Below are 19274 nucleotides of genomic sequence, written 5' to 3'. Positions count from 1 at the left end.
ATGAAAAGGAACCATGTAGAATTTTCACTGTGCCAATTCTGAGTTGTCCAGAATTTTACTGTTTATACTTACGTGCATACATATCCACCATTACAACTTATTCGAACTTAAATTTTTAATTTAGGACTTTGTTTCCTTGTAGAGGTGTATATAATAAAAGCTGACCTTTTTGGTAACATTTGCTTTCTTTATGAACAGAGTAACAGGCCTGCTCCATTACTACACATTTTATTAGATTAATACCTCAAATGTTTGGGATACAAAGTTCTTATTGTATTTGGAGGAGGGGTTGGCAAGGATCAAGATATACAGTCCTGCCCTGGCTGGTGTCGCTCAGTGGATTGAGCACCAGCCTGTGAAGCAAAGGGTCACTGGTTCGATTCCCAGTCAGGGCACATGCCTGGGTTGTGGGCCAGGTCCCCAGTTGGGGGCACGTGAGAGGCAACCACACATTGATGTTTCTCTCCCTCTCTTTCTCCCTCCCTTCCCTTCTCTCTAAAAATAAATAAATAACATTTAAAAAAATGATATATAGTCCTCTTACTGCCAAAACTTTATGTTAGGTATAAAATAAATTGCATTATATGCACATGTTCTTGAATGGTTTTCTGTTTCATTTTAAAATTTGATTAGGTTTAATAATTTCAAAGGCAGTGTCACATACATTTATATAATCCAAATAACTTTAAAAACTAATATGATATTAAATTAGGGCCAACAGGCAGAGTGAAGAGAATTAATAAAGCATTTTCCAATTTCCTAAATCTACAACATTCACTACTTTATGAGTTTTATTAGGATACTCTCTATAAAATGTATGTCATAGAAAATGTAATTCATTTTAAGTGGCATCCGTTAAATATATTTTTATGAATATATAAGTCCCAGAATTGAAGGGCAGAATATAACTACAACTTACTCCTTGACAATGAAGATAGTCAACTGCCTTAGTTATTACAAACAGCACATCACTAGCCTCCTGTTCTGAGAAACATTTTTGTTTGAGAATACGGTCAAGTAGCTCTCCTCCTTTCATCAAATCAGTAACAAGATAAACATATCTACCGTCATCATAAACCTAAAAAAGAACACATTTAAAAAATGTTATTTACAATTCAGAAATGTTTAAATTACATTTACTTTGCCTTTCTACTGAACCTTTAGTGTTAAAAAGAGACATTTTTTCATTGTTAATAGAGTACAGGCCAGAGTGAAGATTAAATTAGCTAAACAACCTTTTATACAGTCCTATGAGATCATGCTAAACATATAATTTTATTAACTTTTCAGGTTGTATACTTCACCCAAGGATATAAATGGAAAAGTGGAACTCTGTGCCCCTCAAATGGCATCTGTCTCATTTTTGGACTGTACTATAGACACTTATGTTCCTTACTCATAGTATGCTTCCTTCTGAATTAGCCTTTTAATATCTCCCATACAGTCTATTTCTGATATGGTGTCTGAAGTGTTTTTTGAAGTCAAATACCATATCAAGGGGAATAAATAGGAAAAATATGTGTACACTTTCACTCAGAGCTTCTGAGGTAGATTAGATAAATAGATAAGTGCAAACTACTATTTAAAGATTACTAATCAAAAGATATATCATATTATCCAAAACAAACTGATCGAGGTGATGGCTGACATACTAGCCTTCCCTAAACAGAAAAAGAGCATTATTTTGTTATGTGAAAAGTCAGCATTCAGTAACAACTGTTTTTTGAAAGCAGCAGAGTTTATTGTCAAAACAAGTAAGATATACAAACATACCAGAAGGCACAAATAAATTAATTTTTCTTATCATTTGAGACTTTAGGGCCTCTCTACGGAAAGGTCAGCCCAGCTAGCTATGCAGACTCAATCCTTCCAAATGAGAACAGCAGGGATTTGAGAGTGTCGAGGACAATGACCGAACATGTCCTCAGCAAGGAGAAAGGAACTGGGGCTTCTCCTGGTTCCTTCCCTCAGGAAGCTCTGCGTTTACACAGGTCTGAGGCTCATTTGGGGGGAAATGATTACATGTAGGAAATTTTGTCATCCTTCCAGCTCTCAGAAAACGTTTCAGGCCCTGGTGCCACTTGTTTCACATGAATGTTCAGACTATAATCTATGTATACTTACCACCGTCTTTACTTTTAAAATGCTTAACATTTATTGATACATACCAAAGCAGTAGGCTGAATGTTCTCCCTCAGAAAGCTTTCCACCAAATTAGAGTTAACTTAATCTCACTTTAAAGTGCAACAAGGGACATGCAAGACTTGTGTTTGTTGACATGAAAAAGAAGCACTGCCCAGCAGAACCGCCCCAGCGGCACTGCAGTAAAGACATGGAGCAGGTTGACAGGTCTGGAGGTGGGGTGGGGGGGGGGTGGACGGATTGAGCGAAAAAGAAAGAAAAAAACTGTGGAAGGATGGGAACAGGTGGAAGTGGAAGAGGGTATAACGGGGATAAATGGTAATGAAAAAACAATACAAATGTAAAAAATTTAAAAAAATAATTAAAAGAATTGGCTCTTTTTATTATTACTGATAGCAAGGGCTCCAGCCTCCATGAAGGAGGAGAGTCCCTGCAAGTTCGGCTTTTCTTCGTGCGCAGATCCCAAACAGACTGACAGGGCTGGAGCACTCACTTACACTGACCATAGTAAAGGAACAATACAAACATATCCACCTTGTAAACAATGATCAAGTTCTTGTCTAGGCTAAATGATGCAAAAATAGGTGATGAGGGCCCCATATATCACTGCTAAAATTATTTAGTCTAACTTTAAATGAAAGCAATACACAATGGCTTCTTCCTCACAAGGACAGGCTTGGATCTAATGTTTCTCAAAAACCGATTATGTCTCCAGCTCTAGCCTCAGTTTAAGAGGTTTAAAAAGACAAAACAAAACCCTTCCTATGTCAGAGCCAGGATAATAGGGGAGTGGGTGCAAGACACCTTCTATCCAGAATCATTGGAAGAGGAAGTTCTAGAAGCTGGTGGGTGAGAGCCTATCCAAGTCACAGGGTTTGAGACTATGGGGGTCCATGGCAGCTGTTTCTTCCCTTTGGTTACTGGTATGTCCATCTTGGGAAGCTTGAAGGCTGCTGGATCTTCTTCCATCTGGATGGCCTGAATAAGGATCGGCTCCATTGGAGAAGGCTTCTGTGCTCTTCTGTAAGACTGGGTGGGAAAACCTCCTGAATCGGCCTTCCAGAGGGATCTTGGTCCAAAGAGGCTCCATTTATCTGCTGATTTATGTCTTTATCCCCCATTCCAGAATCCATGGTGCTAAGATTTGGGCCAGATAAGCTGTGGAAGAGTCAGAAGAGGACCAGCTTCTAGGCTCCTGCTTAGGGGAAGTGGGGGTGGACTAGGCTGAGGCTGGCTGCTTCTCTTCTCTCATTATCTCTCCACTTTGCCACCTGAAGGTACTTTGTGTCTTTGGTGGTAAGGCCATTGCAGAGCATGCAGCCACCATCTCTCAGCTCTACCTGTTGTTCAAAATGCTGAATGCTCTCCTGTGTTTGTTTTGTGATCAGAGAATTCATGATGACATGGGTGGCTTTAGCCTTCACCACAGGGACCTTGTCCATACTGTCAATGGTCAATGACAGGATAATGGAAGGGGAGGACACACTGGCCTCCCTGCTGAATCCCTGCCACTGCAGTGAAATGATGTGATGATTAAACTCACAGATAGATATTAATGACAAACATTGTCTAAATATTACAAATCAGCTACGCTGCTTGGGAAGAGTCCATTCATTCCAAAGGTTCTGTTTCACTGCTGTGAAGCTTCCTGCAGTCTGAGCTTCAGCACTAAATAGGCTACAAGGAGCCACATCTCTCTAGAGGTTGTGCTGAAGTCAGGACCGAAGCCATGGTGTGATTCGTGTTGTGTCAGCTGTGACTCTAATGGCCTTGGGCACCAATTCAGTTACATCTATTAATCTACACGCAGAGCTGAGAGATGGTGGCTGCATGCTCCTTAATGGCCTTACCACTGAGGACACCAAGTACCTTGGAGTGGCAAACATTCCATAAATTAAAACTACAGAGTGGAGAGAAAATGAGAGAAGAAACACAGCCAGCCTCAGCCCAGTCTAGTCCACCCCAGCAGCACCCCCTCTTCCCCTAAGCAGGAACCTAGAGGCTGGTTCTCTTCTGGCTCTTTCACAGCTTACCTGGTCCAAACCTGAGTTATATGTTCATTTTACAAAACTATAGAGTACAGGGTGCAGAGATTGAGCAAAAAGGAGAAAGGACTCATGGACAACACTGTGGTGATTGCTTGGGGGAGGGGGTATAGAGGGACTAGTTGTTAATGCAACGCAAAAACACAATGAAGATTAAATTTAAACAATAAAATAAAAACAATGAGATCCTTTAGGACAGCAAACAAACAAAAACAATCCACAATGCAACAGACCATTTCCGTACAGTCAAGAAACTAAAATCTAGAATGTGGCAGGTTCCCAAGGTCTATATTTATAGTACCACAGAATAATAAATGCTGCTGATTATAATGTTCACTGTATAATTAAGTAGCCAAAGTATACTCACATAATCAGGACACTCTCAGTTACCAACAAATATAGTTCCTTTCTGATGTTCTATAAGAAGGGTAGGAATACAGAATTATGGGGGGGAGGGGAGGTTCAAGTAGCAAATTTAAGAATCTTGAGATTTTGTTGCATGACAGTAAATATTCCATATACACAAAAAGTTTCAAAGAGAAAATTAAGTGCCAAGTCATAACTTTATTAGCTTAGCTCTTGAATTAGATTAGAGTTCAAACACCTACATCCTTTAAAGTGATTATGTTGGGGTGTTGTCCATAGCGCATCAAAATTTCAATTTCTTCCGAGGGATCTCTCTTATTTTTGTCAATGATCTAAGCCATGAGACAAGAAAAATGTCAGATGAAAAGAAATTATTTTCTTTGCCTAAAAATTAATGATTTATTACAATATGGTTATATTTTAAGCAAATGCTTAAAACTCAAGAGTGATGCTTGTCTCATATTACTTTAACACTTAAAAATGTCCTATAACTAAAACAATAATAAAAGAGACCACTTTCTTTAACATTATATTCCATTTAATTGAACCTATACTAACTCATAATGTGATCCAAATGTAATAATAATTTTCACAATTACTTAATCTTAACAGACTAAAATAAAACTATTCAGAATCAAGACATTCACAAAATATATTTCCCAAAATTAATGTCTTAGAAAGAAATTCAAAATGAAAATATTGTCTTAATAGTTCTTCCTCATTATCTTATCTTTGCAATTCTTCACTAGCCCCACTGTCATTTAACTTGCACATAAGACAAAAAACGTTATGTTCAGGGACAATACCTTAACAGCAAATTCCATGTTGGTAACTGTATGTATGCATCGCTTGCAAACAGAATACGAGCCAACACCTATATCTTCTTTCAATTCATATACTTCACCAAATTGTGCAGCATTTCCATTTATCTGTTTTTTTTTTCAAAGTAAAATACTTAGAATTAAATATTTTCACATTTTTACCATTTCTCCTAATATGTACAGGGTTAGGCAAAAGTAGGTTTACAGTTGTTCATTTGGAAAATAATACAATAATAAGTAAATAAAAATACTAGAATAAATTCTGTTTTGTGTACTTACAATTGTAAACCTACTTTTTTTCCCATGCTATATTCATCTTAAATCTTTAAAAAAAATCATGAATAATTCCCTCTAGAAAAGTTTTATCAGTATATATAAATGGCTTAACCAGATCTGAGCTGATCCTAAATTATAGGCTTTCTAGATCCCCAAAGCCAACAAAACAAATCAACTGGTTTATGTATCACCATTACTATTTCTTGTCAAAAGAGTACATAATTATAATTAAAGATTATTACTGTCTGCCTTATTTCAAAACATATGGCAACATCTTTAATTCATTATTATATGAGGGGGAATCCTCCAAAAACTGGAATTACCTTCTGGAGGGCAGGTCCCTTGTAGTACATACTTCTCCCACTACATGAGTGTCCTAGGAACCCATCTGTATCTGTGTACCAGCTGGCATTGTTGTGAGAGGCTGCATTGGACTTCAGTTAATTTTTTCTGAAGACTTTTTCAACTCGTTTGTCCACTTAATGGAGGGTGATTTATGAGTGCACCTTCCCATACTGTGCTGAGTATTCAGCAGTTTTTTTTACCAAAAATGGCGTGACCCCCATGCTCCCCCTTCCCTATTCATCCAATCTCACCTCAAGCAACTTTTTTTTTTTTTGTTTCCCTGGATGTAAAAAGCCATCAAAGGGAAACATTTTGCCGATGTGTAAGAGGTGAAACATAAAATGGCAAAAACACTAAAAGGCAGCAAAACCAATGAGTTCAAAAACTGTTTTGAGCAGTGGAAAAAATGCCTTAATAGGTGTATTGCACCAAATGGAGAGTACTTTGAAGGTGACTGAAGTTTAAACATGTAAGAATAAATACACAGTTTTTTATAAACAAATTCCTTTTGCGGGGTGGGGGGGGTCCCTCTCACCTCATACGTAAAAATATATGAAGTTAAATATCACTTAAAATTATTATAAATCCATTAAAAATAACTGAAAGAAATAATTATCCCTAAATAAACAATCTTATTAAATGGAATTTACCTGCACAATTGGTAATACATTTGCACTTGTGATAGGAGTAATCTTATATTCTTCTGCAATAGAAGTTGCAACAAAGCTGAATCCTTTGAAGAGTTGATGAGCATTAGCACTGGCTGGCAAACCAGGAGAATCTAATGTCCAAATAATTATATTTAATTAGAATTACAAAGACTTATATGATATAAAATGTCAGCATTTCTTTGAATATAAATAAAACCATTAAGTGTTACCATCAGACATACTATATTATTAATTTGACTTATTCTATATTATTATCTGCTTCCCCAAACTACTATGAAAGTTCATGTGGACTGAAATTTTTGTTTGTTCTGTTCACTGCTGCATCCTCACTGGTGAATACATTATGGATACTCAGTATTTGTAGAGTTAGTGTATGAAGCAGATTCTATTAAAAGTAAACCTCATTAAATTCTAAACTGTAAGAGTTAGAAAAATATATTTCATATTTTGCCTCCTATCCCCTACCATCTAATACATTAATTAGCATGTCAAAAGACTTTTAAAGCAAAAAAAAAAAAAAAAACAACAAAAAACCACTTCACTCTTCGATCTAGTCCCTGTTTCTTTGACAAATATTTCCCATTTAGAGCCTGTACTTGAAAGTTACCCAAGCAAATCTGTATGTAGAATCCACATTTCCATAAAGAGCAAACCAACCCTATGCACATATATAATTCTTTTAGTTTTTACTTAAGAAGCTAGTTTACTTTTTAACCATCTAATTGAATAAAAGCCCTGGTATTACACATAAACATGCATTACCTTTAGGTGTTTTTGCAGTAAATTCTGGATCAAAACAGAAAGTATCATCTGGTTTTCCAGAAGCAGGTTTGAAAGGAGGTTGAACTTCTCTTTTATATAATTTCTAGAAGCAACAGGATAACACAAAAACATATTAACACTTAAAATTATTATACTTTGTAAGGGAAACTAGAAAATATACTCACAATCCTTAACAGAAAAATCACAATTTTATAAATGATATTTCAACAAGATTCAGACACCTGTTAACCAAAAACTAAAATTTTGAGAGCCATTGTACAGAATCAAGTGACTCCACGAACAAGTACCGATGCTACACATTGCATTTAAAAGAATAATGGTGTTGGATTTTGGATATCAAAAACTGTTTTGAATTTCTGCTAGTAAAATAATCATACAGAATATGTCACAATGTTACCATGGAGAAATAACTAACAACACTCAAGAATTTCCAAATTAATAGTTAGACTATCTGCAATAACTATATACATGGTCTGTCTAGAAACAGTCCAGCCATTGTTAATATCACGCTAACAGTTTGAGTGAAATCAATATGCAACCTGGCAGCCAAGGAGAGGGGACTGGAATGCGCATGCGTGAACAATGACGGCTTCACTGTACTAGTCAGTGGGGCAGTAGATGCCGTTGAGTGAGCATGTGTACTGTGTGGCCGCCGCATTCTAAGTGATTGAGTGAGTAGAGCAATGAATCTGAATCAATTTTGTGTTAAGCTTGAACATTCCTCCACAGAAGCTATTGGGATGACTCAGAAGGCCGCAGCTATGGGAAACTGGTGACTGGCAGCTTGATCACGACAATGTGCCCACTCATCCATCACGTCTCAGGCAGTTTTTTGGCAAAACATCAAATCATCGAGGTGACTCAGCACCCCTACAGCCCAGGTTTGGCACCCTGCTACTTCTGGCTTTTCCCAAAACTAAAATCATCTGTGAAAAGGATGAGATTTCAGACTGTGATTGAGATTCAGGAAAATATGATGGGACAGCTTATGGTGACTGGGAAAACTGTGAGGTCCCAAGCTGCCTACTTTGAAGGGGACTGAGGCGTCCTTGTCCTACATACAAAGTTTCTGGTATCTTGTATCTTCTTCAATAAATGTCTCTTGCTCATATTACATGGCTAGATACCTTCTGGACAGACCTCATATTTCACCTAAAATATTTTGTTTTCCCATAAAAATATGCATTAAAGGTATTGTCTAGGGCTCTTATTATAGAATTTAGAATTCTACTCTTGCCTAACAATCTAACTTCTTAAAAATTATATTTATGAAAGACATAAAATATTGCAGTATAAGAACATCTACCTTTTTGGGTAAATCTACATTTTTAAAAATCTAACAGACCCACAGTAGGGCTCTGTTAATAGAAAATTAAAGTAGTTTTCATTTATATTTACATAAACATTCCATTGTTTGTTTTATTTAAGTTAAGAGCAATGAACATAAACTGTTTAGATATCAGAATGATGGAAAATAAGAGGTTCTGATTTGTCTAGTTAAGGGAAGAGTAGAGAAGCATTACTAAAAAATGACAAGTATATACAGGGACACCAAAAAAGGGATGTACATTCATATGACAAAGGGAACTCCCATGTACCATGTCAATTGAGTGGCCTTTTAGGGTATTAATACTAATGATTTACAAAAATAAATCAAAATATTACCATCTAAAATGTGCTCTGTAAGCCAGATTATTTAAGAAAAAAAAATGATTTGATCAGTGAAGAGCAGCTCTCTACCTCTGCCCTAGAATTCAAGAGATATTTTCTTTTGAAAAAATTTTCAATACCAATACCAGAACTAGAAAATCAAAAACACTTACCTATGATAATTGATAGTATATAAAATACTTAAATCCAGGTTGCAAAACAGATAACAAAAATGGGTTTCTCTAAGAAAAGTTTACTAGCCTAGGAGTTGCAACTTAATATATACATACATACAAACATACATACATACAAGACTTAGCAGAATTTCACAATGTTTCTGTTTTCACATCCTCTCAAAATTTAGTGAAATAGCTGTACGAAGATATGCACTCCTTAAGAAATTTAATTTGTTCTAATACATGATAAAGAACCATGTGAAATCAAGCAACATCTTAGATTCTTTAGAACTCATTTTCTATAGTAATGTGCCCTATCATTCATCCATTTTCCCCTTTCTCTTCTTCCTCCACATTCTCCAACCTAGAACAGGGAAGAATATTAACCATACTTAACAGGTAAAACAAATGAGAAACAAAAATTTACTAAACATTTTCCAAACATTTACTGATTCAAGGTATTTTTATTTACAGGTGTAGCATATCATGGCAGTTACCTTGAACCAGAAGATGTGTGGATGAATTGGCAACAACATAGATGGATCTTGAGGGTGTTATACTAACTGAAGTAAATGAGGCGTGAAAGGACAAAACCATATGATTTAATTCACATGTGAAATATAAAGAAAAAAGAAACAAATGAACAAACAAAAGAAAAAAAAAAGCAAGCTTATAGATACAGACAACAGATTGGTAGTTACCAGAGGGAAGGAAAGTGGGGGGAGGGTGAAATAGGTAAACAGGGTCACATATATGGTGACAGATGAAAACTAGACTTTTGGTGGTGAGCATGCTATAGTGTATACATATATCGAATTATAATGTCGGATACCTGAAACTTATGTTATCAACCAATGTTACCCCAATAAAAAATTCTCATACTAGTAAAACAAATGAATTTAGTTTACCAGCAAAGTCCATATATTACCATTTACTCTTCAGCTTTGAATCATATTAAGGTTATTCAATAAGAAACTTTCTACTGAACTTACATTCCAGTCAATATTTGCAAAAAAATGATGTCTTTTGATTTCCTCAACTCCTTCTGAACCTATAAAAACAGAAAGACTTTTTTAATGGTGTGATTTTCTTCAATATTTATACTTGGCTTTCAGGCTGTTATCTATATAGGAGGACACATATTACATAGATTCCTTGTAGTGAAAAGTTTATGATTTCTCATTTGGTATTGTATTAATTGGTACTTTCAATTTAATATGAAAAAATGATATACATATTAGCCACATAGAATACCATGAACTTCTAAAATATAAATACTTTCCAAAGCAAATCAAGATCATGCTTGATATAACATTAAAATTTAAGTAAATGTTCTTTCCTTTATAATAAAGTTATGACCTCACATCTATATGCCAAGTTAAAAAGGACAGCATAATAAAGTGACTGCAATTTTAACATAAGGGCATAAATAGGATAGATAATAGGTTTACCTGAAAGTGGCCAAATAATAACCAGTTATGAAAACATAGTATTTACCTTGAAGAACTTTAGGAGGAGAAAATAATCACCTTCAAATATCTAAAAGGATTACCTACACAGTTCTGTGAATTATTTCAAAAGAGGAAATCCATATGATATATATAATAATGTATATTAAACAGAAGTACTGAATAGCTAGGTCGCTCCATTTTTAATTATAGATATAACAGAATTTACTGGAATATTTTCATGTACAAACTGCAAAGTTCTAGGTATAAAATGTATAACAGCAGTAAAGAACTTAAGCCAGAATACATAAAGTTATAATTATCCTCCCAAAGCATGCAGTGTATTATTATAAAAACTACGAAAATAAACGATACCCAATCTATTTGCTGGATTCCTTTTGAATAACATCCTTAGAAGACTTTGTGCTTCAGCACTAAGAAACTGAGGCATTCCAAGTTTTGCTCTGGAAAAGATGATTTTAGAAAATTTCATTTAAGTCTAGCTAAACTTCTAAATTTACAAATCTCAAAAAGAACTTTAAAGAATGCTTTCACTGTGGTAAATAATGTTCCCTATATGATAGGAGAAGAAAATACAACAGTGTGAAAATATTCTTTGGGGTCAATTTAAACCCACAACAAATTTCTCAAAACTGAAAGCAAAAAATTTTTCCCAAAAGAAAAAAAAATAGTGTTTACACTTACTTTAATATCATATTCATTGTTTCATTTCTGTCTTTACCTTGAAATGGCAGTGTACCAGTAAGCATTTCAAACTGAAACAAACAAAAAATAACACAATCAATTTAGTACAACTTAGAATATACAATGAAATTCTTTAGGAAAAAAACGGATACTTGTAATACATGGTCATCAAATATCATAAAGATTCTATTATGCATGACAGTATGGCAAAATAGGAGACAAAAACTAGATCACTTTAGGAAATACACTTCTGGTACCCCACTCTATATAACTCAACTGATAGGTGACATATAGCAAATGAAACCAACCAATTTTTTCCAGTACTGTCAGATTTGGTAAAGTTACCAAAGAAATTTGGAAATAGACACAAGGCATTTTCTTTTCAAAGAGACACTTTTAAAGCAAGCAATTTAATAAAGGAAAGTAAAAATAAGCATTAAACCATATCAAATTTATAAATTATCCAGAAAGACTTAACCATTATCATTCTCCTCTAAAAACAGGAACAAAAAGTAGAAGCTATACATACATACACACACACTGCATGCACACTCACCAATAACTTCTTTAGAAAGAAAAAAATTTAGATAGTTGTACAAATTATGAGGAAAATGTGTTCCCTAAAAGATTTAATTGCAATGCAAATAACTAGAACATTAATTAATGGTATAAAAAAGACTATGTCTAAAAATGTTCACCATGCTACATTAAAATGTTTTTATATCCTTAATATTAAAATCTTACACTTTGATTCAAGAATGGCTTTGGCCTCAGCCCTCTGTTCATTTATGAACTCATAACCTTAGTGATTAGTTTATCCATTCAGCTCTGTCCTAGAGCCTAATGACTCTCAAATTTGATCCAGCCTCAATCTCTCTCAAGCCCCAGTCTTCCCTACCAAATTGATAGTGACGGTTCTCAACTGGAGACCAAAGAGGTAGCTATGGAAGTCAAAGAAACGGAAAAAAGAAGAGAATTATGATGTACGGGAATCATCTCTCTCAAGCTCCAGTCTCCCACCCCCTAACCTTTGAAATGTTTTTAAGATTTCCTCTTTTATATTCTATAATATTTTTTCTTTTTAGATTTATTTATTTTTAGAGAGAGAAAAGGAGAGAAATATAAATGTGTGGTTGCCTCTCATGCTCCCGCAACTGGGTACCTGGCCCACAACCCAGCCATGTGCCCTGACCGGGACTGGAACCAGTGACCCTTTGGTTTGCAGGCTGGTGCTCAATCCACCGAGTCACACCAGCTAGAGCTATATTTTATAATCTTATAATTGTTTTGTAAGGAGACCTTGTTGATCTTTCTACTTCGACTTTCCTCCATTTACAATCCATTTATACACTTTTGTCAAGGCTAATCTTCCTAAAATACATTTTTCTATAATTACTATCCTGTTTAAGAATCGGAAAAAGTTTCCTGCTACCCAGAAAACTGCATGCAACTGCTTAAGATTTATAGCCCCATTTCCTCCACTGTCACCCTCATTCTTCACTACTATTCTACAGTCAACTTATTCTCCAGGTCCTTGCTGGTATGATCACAATATTATCCTTCTTGACATGTAGCTATTTAAACTTTATCCATCTTTCACGGCTTCATTCAAGTTCCTTCCTCCACTTTCCATACATGAACTTATGTTAATTCCAGCGTGAATCCCTAAGGTACTTCCACTCAGTTTACTTAGCTGTCCCAATTGTTTTCTCAACCAGACCGCATGCCTTCTTTCGTCATGGGAAATGCAAAACATTGTACTTTCAGTTAGCTCCAACCCTACTGCCTTCCCCCAAAATGCCAGTCTTATAAAAGGCACTCGCTATACTGATGTGTCAATTGAGTGTCGTTCAGTCATAAATAGGCAAAACAGATTATTAGGCTTCAAAAGCAAACTACCGAATTCAAGACCTACTCATTTGTCATCCTAATTAACACTGCAACTTATATGCTTAATCTTATACCGAGTTAGTTAATCAATATGTCAACTATAGTAGGTACATAAATGTTTTATTATTATGTGTTACTCCTGAAACTAATTTAATATTATATTTCACTCCTCAAGAGGTTTAAAATCTTACTAGGGACATGCCTGAAACCATTTGATCATAAGGCAATATATGGTAAGGTGTTAAATTCTATGACGACTAATTAAAATACTATATAACTACTAAAACCTGGTAGACCTCTTTTCTATTTTTTATTATAATTGAAATATAATATTAAATTAGTTTCAGGAGTATCACACAAAAATAAAACATTTATGTACCTTACAAGTAGCCATCTGTCACTGTACAGAATTATTCTAATATTATTGACTACACTTCCTATGCTGTACATGTTGTAACACACTTGTGACTTATTTTATAACTAAAAGTTTGGACCTCTTAATCCCTTTTACCTTTTCCACCCATCCCCCACTAACCTCACCTGAGGCAACTGTCAGTCCATTCAGTTTGTTCTCTGTATGTGAGTTTGTTTCTGTTTTGCTTGTTTTATTTATTTTTTTATTTTTTGGTTTTTAGATTCCACATACAAATGATATTTGAAATTTGTCTTTCTCTGACTTATTTCACTTAGCCTAGCCTCTAGATCCATCTATATAGTCACAAATGGCAAGATTTCATTCTTATTTATGGCTAAGTAACATTCCATTGTGTAAATGTACCACATCTTCTTTATGCATTCATGTATCAGTGGTCACCTAAGTTTTTTCCATAGCTTGGCCATTGTAAATAATAATGAGATGAACCCAGGGGTGCATATATCTTTTCAAATCAGTGTTTTTATTTTCTTTGGATAAATACCCAGAAATGAAGTTGCTGGATCATACAGCAATCCATTTTTAACTTTTTGAGGTAACTTCATACTGTTTTCCACAGTGGCTGCAACAATTTAAAATCTCACCAACAGCACAGGAGGGTTCCCTTTTCTCCACCTCTCCAACACTTGCTATTTGTTGACTTTTTGATAGTAGCCATTCTGACAGGTGTGAGATGACATCTCATTGTGTTTTTGATTTGCATTTCCCTGATGGATAGTGATGTTGAGAATATTGTCATGCATCTGTTAGGATCTGCTATCTTCTTTGTATACAAATCTATTCAGTTTATCTGCCCATCTTTTAATCAGATATTTTTTATGTTGACATGTATGAGTTCTTTATATATTTTGGATATAACTTATTATATATATCATTTGCAAATATCTTTTCCCATCAAGGGGTCTTTTCATCTTGTTGATGGTTTTCCTTAGTGTGTAAAAGCTTTTTTAGTTTGATGTAGTCTCATTTGATTATTTTCGCTTTTGTTGCCCTTGCTTGGAAGACATATCAAAAAAATATATATATTGCTAAGACCAATGTCAGAGTTTACTGCCTATGTTTTCTTCTAGGAACTTTATGGTTTCAAAAAGATTCTGACATTTTTCTTTTCATCTAGTAACTTTAAAAGATATCAAAACACCAAAATCCTAATTCTTATTGTAAACAGCTACTCAAGCACAAGTTTTTAAATAATAATCATGAATTATTAAAACCCTATTCTCACCTGACACCTCCCAAAATTTAAATTAAAATTCTGAATACTACAAATTTTATATTATTATAATTTTTAAAAATACTACTACTTACCATAAGTACACCATATGACCACCAATCAGCACTCTGGGAATGACCTCTCCTATTTACTACTTCAGGAGCCATATACTCCACTGTACCACAAAATGAGTAGGCCTTCTTTTCTTGATCTACTGATTCTTTGCTGAGTCCAAAATCTATAATAACAATGTTACATGAAAATATATCTGAAGATTTTCAGAAAATAGAGAATACCAAAAGAAACAAAATTGTGCACTTAAAAATTTTCATGGATGGCCTATAATTACTGTTAAGAAAGCTGTGAAACCAATAATAGAAAATAGCCTGTATTTAATAATGATACTCTTTCAGAGCATTTATAGATTTCTCAGTTAAATCTCATATCAAAATATGTTTGCATGTCTATACTACAATATCATTCAACAATTTTGAGACAATTAAATCAAATCTGTCATAGTAGTCTGTTTTTTAAGTGGACTAACACAAAAAAGAGATAGTAACTTACACTTTTAAAAATATTGAAAAAGCTTATTTTGCTTTAGCTTTGGTGAGTTTCCACTTTTGTTTAAGGCCTTCAAAAAGCTAAGGGTATCAATATATAAAACTTAATCTTATTTCTATGTAATAGCAATGAAAATTTGGAAGTTGACATTTAAAAAATTACCATTTATAATAACACCAAAATACCCTTGAAATCCATAGGTATAAACATACAAAGTATATGCAAGACCTGTATGCTAAAAACTAAGAACACTGATGAAAGAATTTACAGTAGATCCAAGTAAATGGAGAGATATATTGTGTGTATGGTTTGGAAAATTTGGTGTTGTCAAAGATGTCAATTCCTCCAAAACCAATCTAAAGATTCAATTAAACTTTAGTAAAATCCCCAGCAAGAATTTTTTTTTTGCAGAAATCAATAAGCTGAAACAAATAAAGTAAATAAAATTAATACATAAAGAAAAAGGCAATGGAATAGCCAAAACAATTTAGAAAAAGAAGAAAAAAATTGAAGAACTTACACAACCTGACTTCAATACTTACTATAAACCTACAGAAATCAAGACAATGTGGTACTGAAGAAAAGCTACACGTATACATACAAATAAATGAACAGGACAGTCTCCAAGAATAGACTGACAGTTCTGTTATAATGTTTGTTTTGAAAACACAAATTTTCCCAATGCAACTGATACATTGGGAAACAACTTGAGGATAACACAAATTTGAATATCAAGTTTCACGTTGGGTTATGTTCAATTTTAGTGCAAGAAACACCAGATGAAACGCCAGAAAACTGCACCTAGCTGAACCAAGCCAAGTAGAAGTACATACATGTATGCACCTTAAACATCTACCAACTATTTCAGTGCACCATGTGTGTTACGAGCCACTCTTGTCCACCGGTAGTATTATACTTTCCTCCCAATTCCAGATAATCTACCTTCCACTACTTCACAATAACTTAAAAACTACAAACTTCATGACACTAATTCTACAAACAAATTTAAGAATTTTTCAAGGTAAGGTACCATATTTATTGTAGCATTTATATACTCTTAATAATTAAAACAATGATACCATTTTTTTATCAGTTTCTCATCTTGCTCTAATGTGTCACTGATTACATGGTTACTGCTAAACCCCTAAGCCATATTTGCCATAAGTCCTATGCTTTCTATTATGCAATACTGCATAGTGCAATGATTTTTAAGATCAAATGTATTACATTATAATAAAACTGGCTATATATTGTCAATTGATTTCTGACAAAGGCCTAAAAGCAATTCCATGAAGAAAGGTCAGTCATTTTAACAAATGATGCCAGAACAATAGAATATTGATATAAAAATCCATATTCATACTATAAATAAACATTAAATCAATATAAATCATAGAACTAAATGTAAAAAGTAAAACCTAAAATTGTAAAATTGCCAAAGAAGTATAAGAGACTATATTTGTGATTTTGGATTTGGCAAGAACTTCTTAGATATAACATCAAAAGTGCAATCGCTAAAATAAAAATGTTGGTAACTAAACTTTATCAAAATCAAAAACTGCTTTTCAAAACATACTATTGAGAAAATGAAAAAGAGGCTATAGTCTGAAAGAAAATATTTGCAAATCACATATCTGATAAAGGAGTTTTGTATTCATAGTATATTAAAAAAGACTAAAAAATTAACTAATAAGAAAATAATGCACTTTTTTGAATGGGAGAAAGATCTGAACAGACACTTCTCCAAAGAAATAAATACATGAAAAGACATGAAATGTCATTACCTGTTAAGGGAAACGAAAATTAAAACCACAGTGAGATACTATCCTCCATGCCCATTAGTAGAGCTAAACTAAAACTTGCTGGCAGTACCAGTAATGGTGAGGATGCAGAGCAAATGGAGCTCTTGTACATTGTTAGTGGCTATGCAAAATGGCACAGCCACGTTAGAAAACACTTCGGAGTTTTCTCATCAAGTGAAGCATACACTTACAACATGGCCAGCAATCCCACTCCTCTGTGATTTACTCAAGGGAAATAAGTTTATGTTCATGTGAAACCTGTATATGAATATTTATGGTGGCTTTATTCCTCACTGCTGAATTAAATGGGAAACAACCTAAATGCCCCTTAATTGTGGATTAGATAAACAAACCATGGTACCATTATGAAATAGAACATTACTCAGCAATTAAAAAATCAAATATTGATACATGCAACAATATAGATGAATCCCAAATGGACTATACTAAATAAATGAAGCCAGACTCAAAAGACTATATATACAGTAAGTCTATAATACATGTGGGAAAGGCAGAACCATAGGGCCAGAAAGCAGATTGGTGGTTATCTATGGGTAAAGGGAGGATTGACTTACAATGGCAAAATTTGGGGTGGGGTGTGATGGAACTCTTATATCTTGATACTGGTGGTGGTTTTAAGATTGTGTGCAAGCTTGCAAGTTCTTAAACTTTATATTTTCAGACTACTAAAAATGTAATGAAGTTATATGAAATACTACACAAATGCTCTTTACCCTTCATCCAGTTTCGTAGCATCTTACAAAAACTATATTACAACATCCTAACCACAATATTAACAATGATGCTGTCAAGATACAGAATAACTCCATCACCATAAGGATCCAAAGGATAAGTTTTACTCTACATAAATTTACCTTAATTCTACAAATGAAGAAAGCTATAAGCTCTAAACTGTTTTTTAAATAAAATATCAACTTTAATACTTAATTTTAGAGCCCTAGAAACTGATTTTCTCATCATGCTCAATATTTTAAAAGTCACTTATCCTTACATAACAATGCATTATGATTTTCAGCATATTTTAAAAAATATTTTGAATATCCTACTATATTATTTCTCTACCCTTTGAAACTTTTAAACTCTGCACATCCTATTTCAATAGTAAATGTAATAAAGGATATTCTTCAAGGTCAGTTGAGCCGAATGTAACAACATTGTAGAGAAGAATACTGACATCTTTGGACATTCCAGTGACAAGAAGAAAGGGAAGAGAATTTTCTTATCCACAATTACTTTTCAGAGATTTATAACACTCCATAGAGGTCCTTTGCTGTACTATTTCTGACAAAACTGACATTTAACACTAGAATTTGCTCAGTTATGAAATGAACATTTATTGTACAATATTAAGGGTTAGCTACAGGATTTAAAAAGATGTATGTTAACCAGTGGTTTTTCCAATTCACTAATTTGAAATAAAAATAAAATGTAGAAATCAGCCATATAAAGATTTTTTGGGTGTTGGGGGCAGTATATTTGTGTAATCATAAATGACTCTTTTATGAGATTTTGAAAATTTAAAAACATGCCCAGAACACAATAATTTAATAAGTATTTACTATTACCAAAATATCAGTGATTAATTTGCAGATAACCATAAAATTACTTAGAAATTATTTTCGTATATATACATTTTCTCTTAAATATTTAACTCACGTGGTGTGATTTAAATTTCTGACACTGTATATATTTATTTCTGCTCTTTATAGAAATTATCTCTGAATTATGTCCCTCAGAAAATATACAACTGCAACCACAGAAAGTTAAAATCAATTGTGTGTTCAATATATAATTTTTAATAGCAAATTATGAGTAAACTTTTTATAAACCAGGGAAGTCATATTAAATAGTTTTTATATAGACTAGTGGTGGGTGTTACAGAAAAAATTAAGACAAAGACAATGTAAATAATATAATAGAAAA

The 19274-nt window shown here is 33.8% G+C and overlaps 1 protein-coding gene and 1 pseudogene across 1 annotated transcript in view; both read right to left on the bottom strand.

The window, feature by feature from the left end:
- Window positions 1-19274, bottom strand: part of RPS6KA6 (ribosomal protein S6 kinase A6) — a 94331-nt gene that overhangs the window by 16332 nt on the left and 58725 nt on the right. Inside the window, exons 9-17 of the mRNA XM_090263954.1 lie at window positions 15060-15202; window positions 11429-11499; window positions 11099-11187; window positions 10268-10326; window positions 7429-7531; window positions 6646-6776; window positions 5360-5482; window positions 4796-4885; window positions 920-1078 (exon numbers count right to left, since the gene is read on the bottom strand). Of these exons, the coding sequence (XP_090120080.1) occupies window positions 920-1078; window positions 4796-4885; window positions 5360-5482; window positions 6646-6776; window positions 7429-7531; window positions 10268-10326; window positions 11099-11187; window positions 11429-11499; window positions 15060-15202 (968 nt within the window). The remainder of the gene's footprint in view (window positions 1-919; window positions 1079-4795; window positions 4886-5359; window positions 5483-6645; window positions 6777-7428; window positions 7532-10267; window positions 10327-11098; window positions 11188-11428; window positions 11500-15059; window positions 15203-19274) is intronic.
- LOC149990363 (putative monooxygenase p33MONOX pseudogene) lies at window positions 2517-3725 on the bottom strand (annotated as a pseudogene).

This window comes from Furipterus horrens, unplaced genomic scaffold (genome assembly GCF_987537825.1).
Source record: "Furipterus horrens unplaced genomic scaffold, mFurHor1.1.pri manual_scaffold_17, whole genome shotgun sequence".
NCBI classification, from domain to species: Eukaryota; Metazoa; Chordata; class Mammalia; order Chiroptera; family Furipteridae; genus Furipterus; species Furipterus horrens.
Note: the sequence above shows the minus strand (reverse complement) of the source record. Positions and strands in the feature narration are given on the sequence as shown.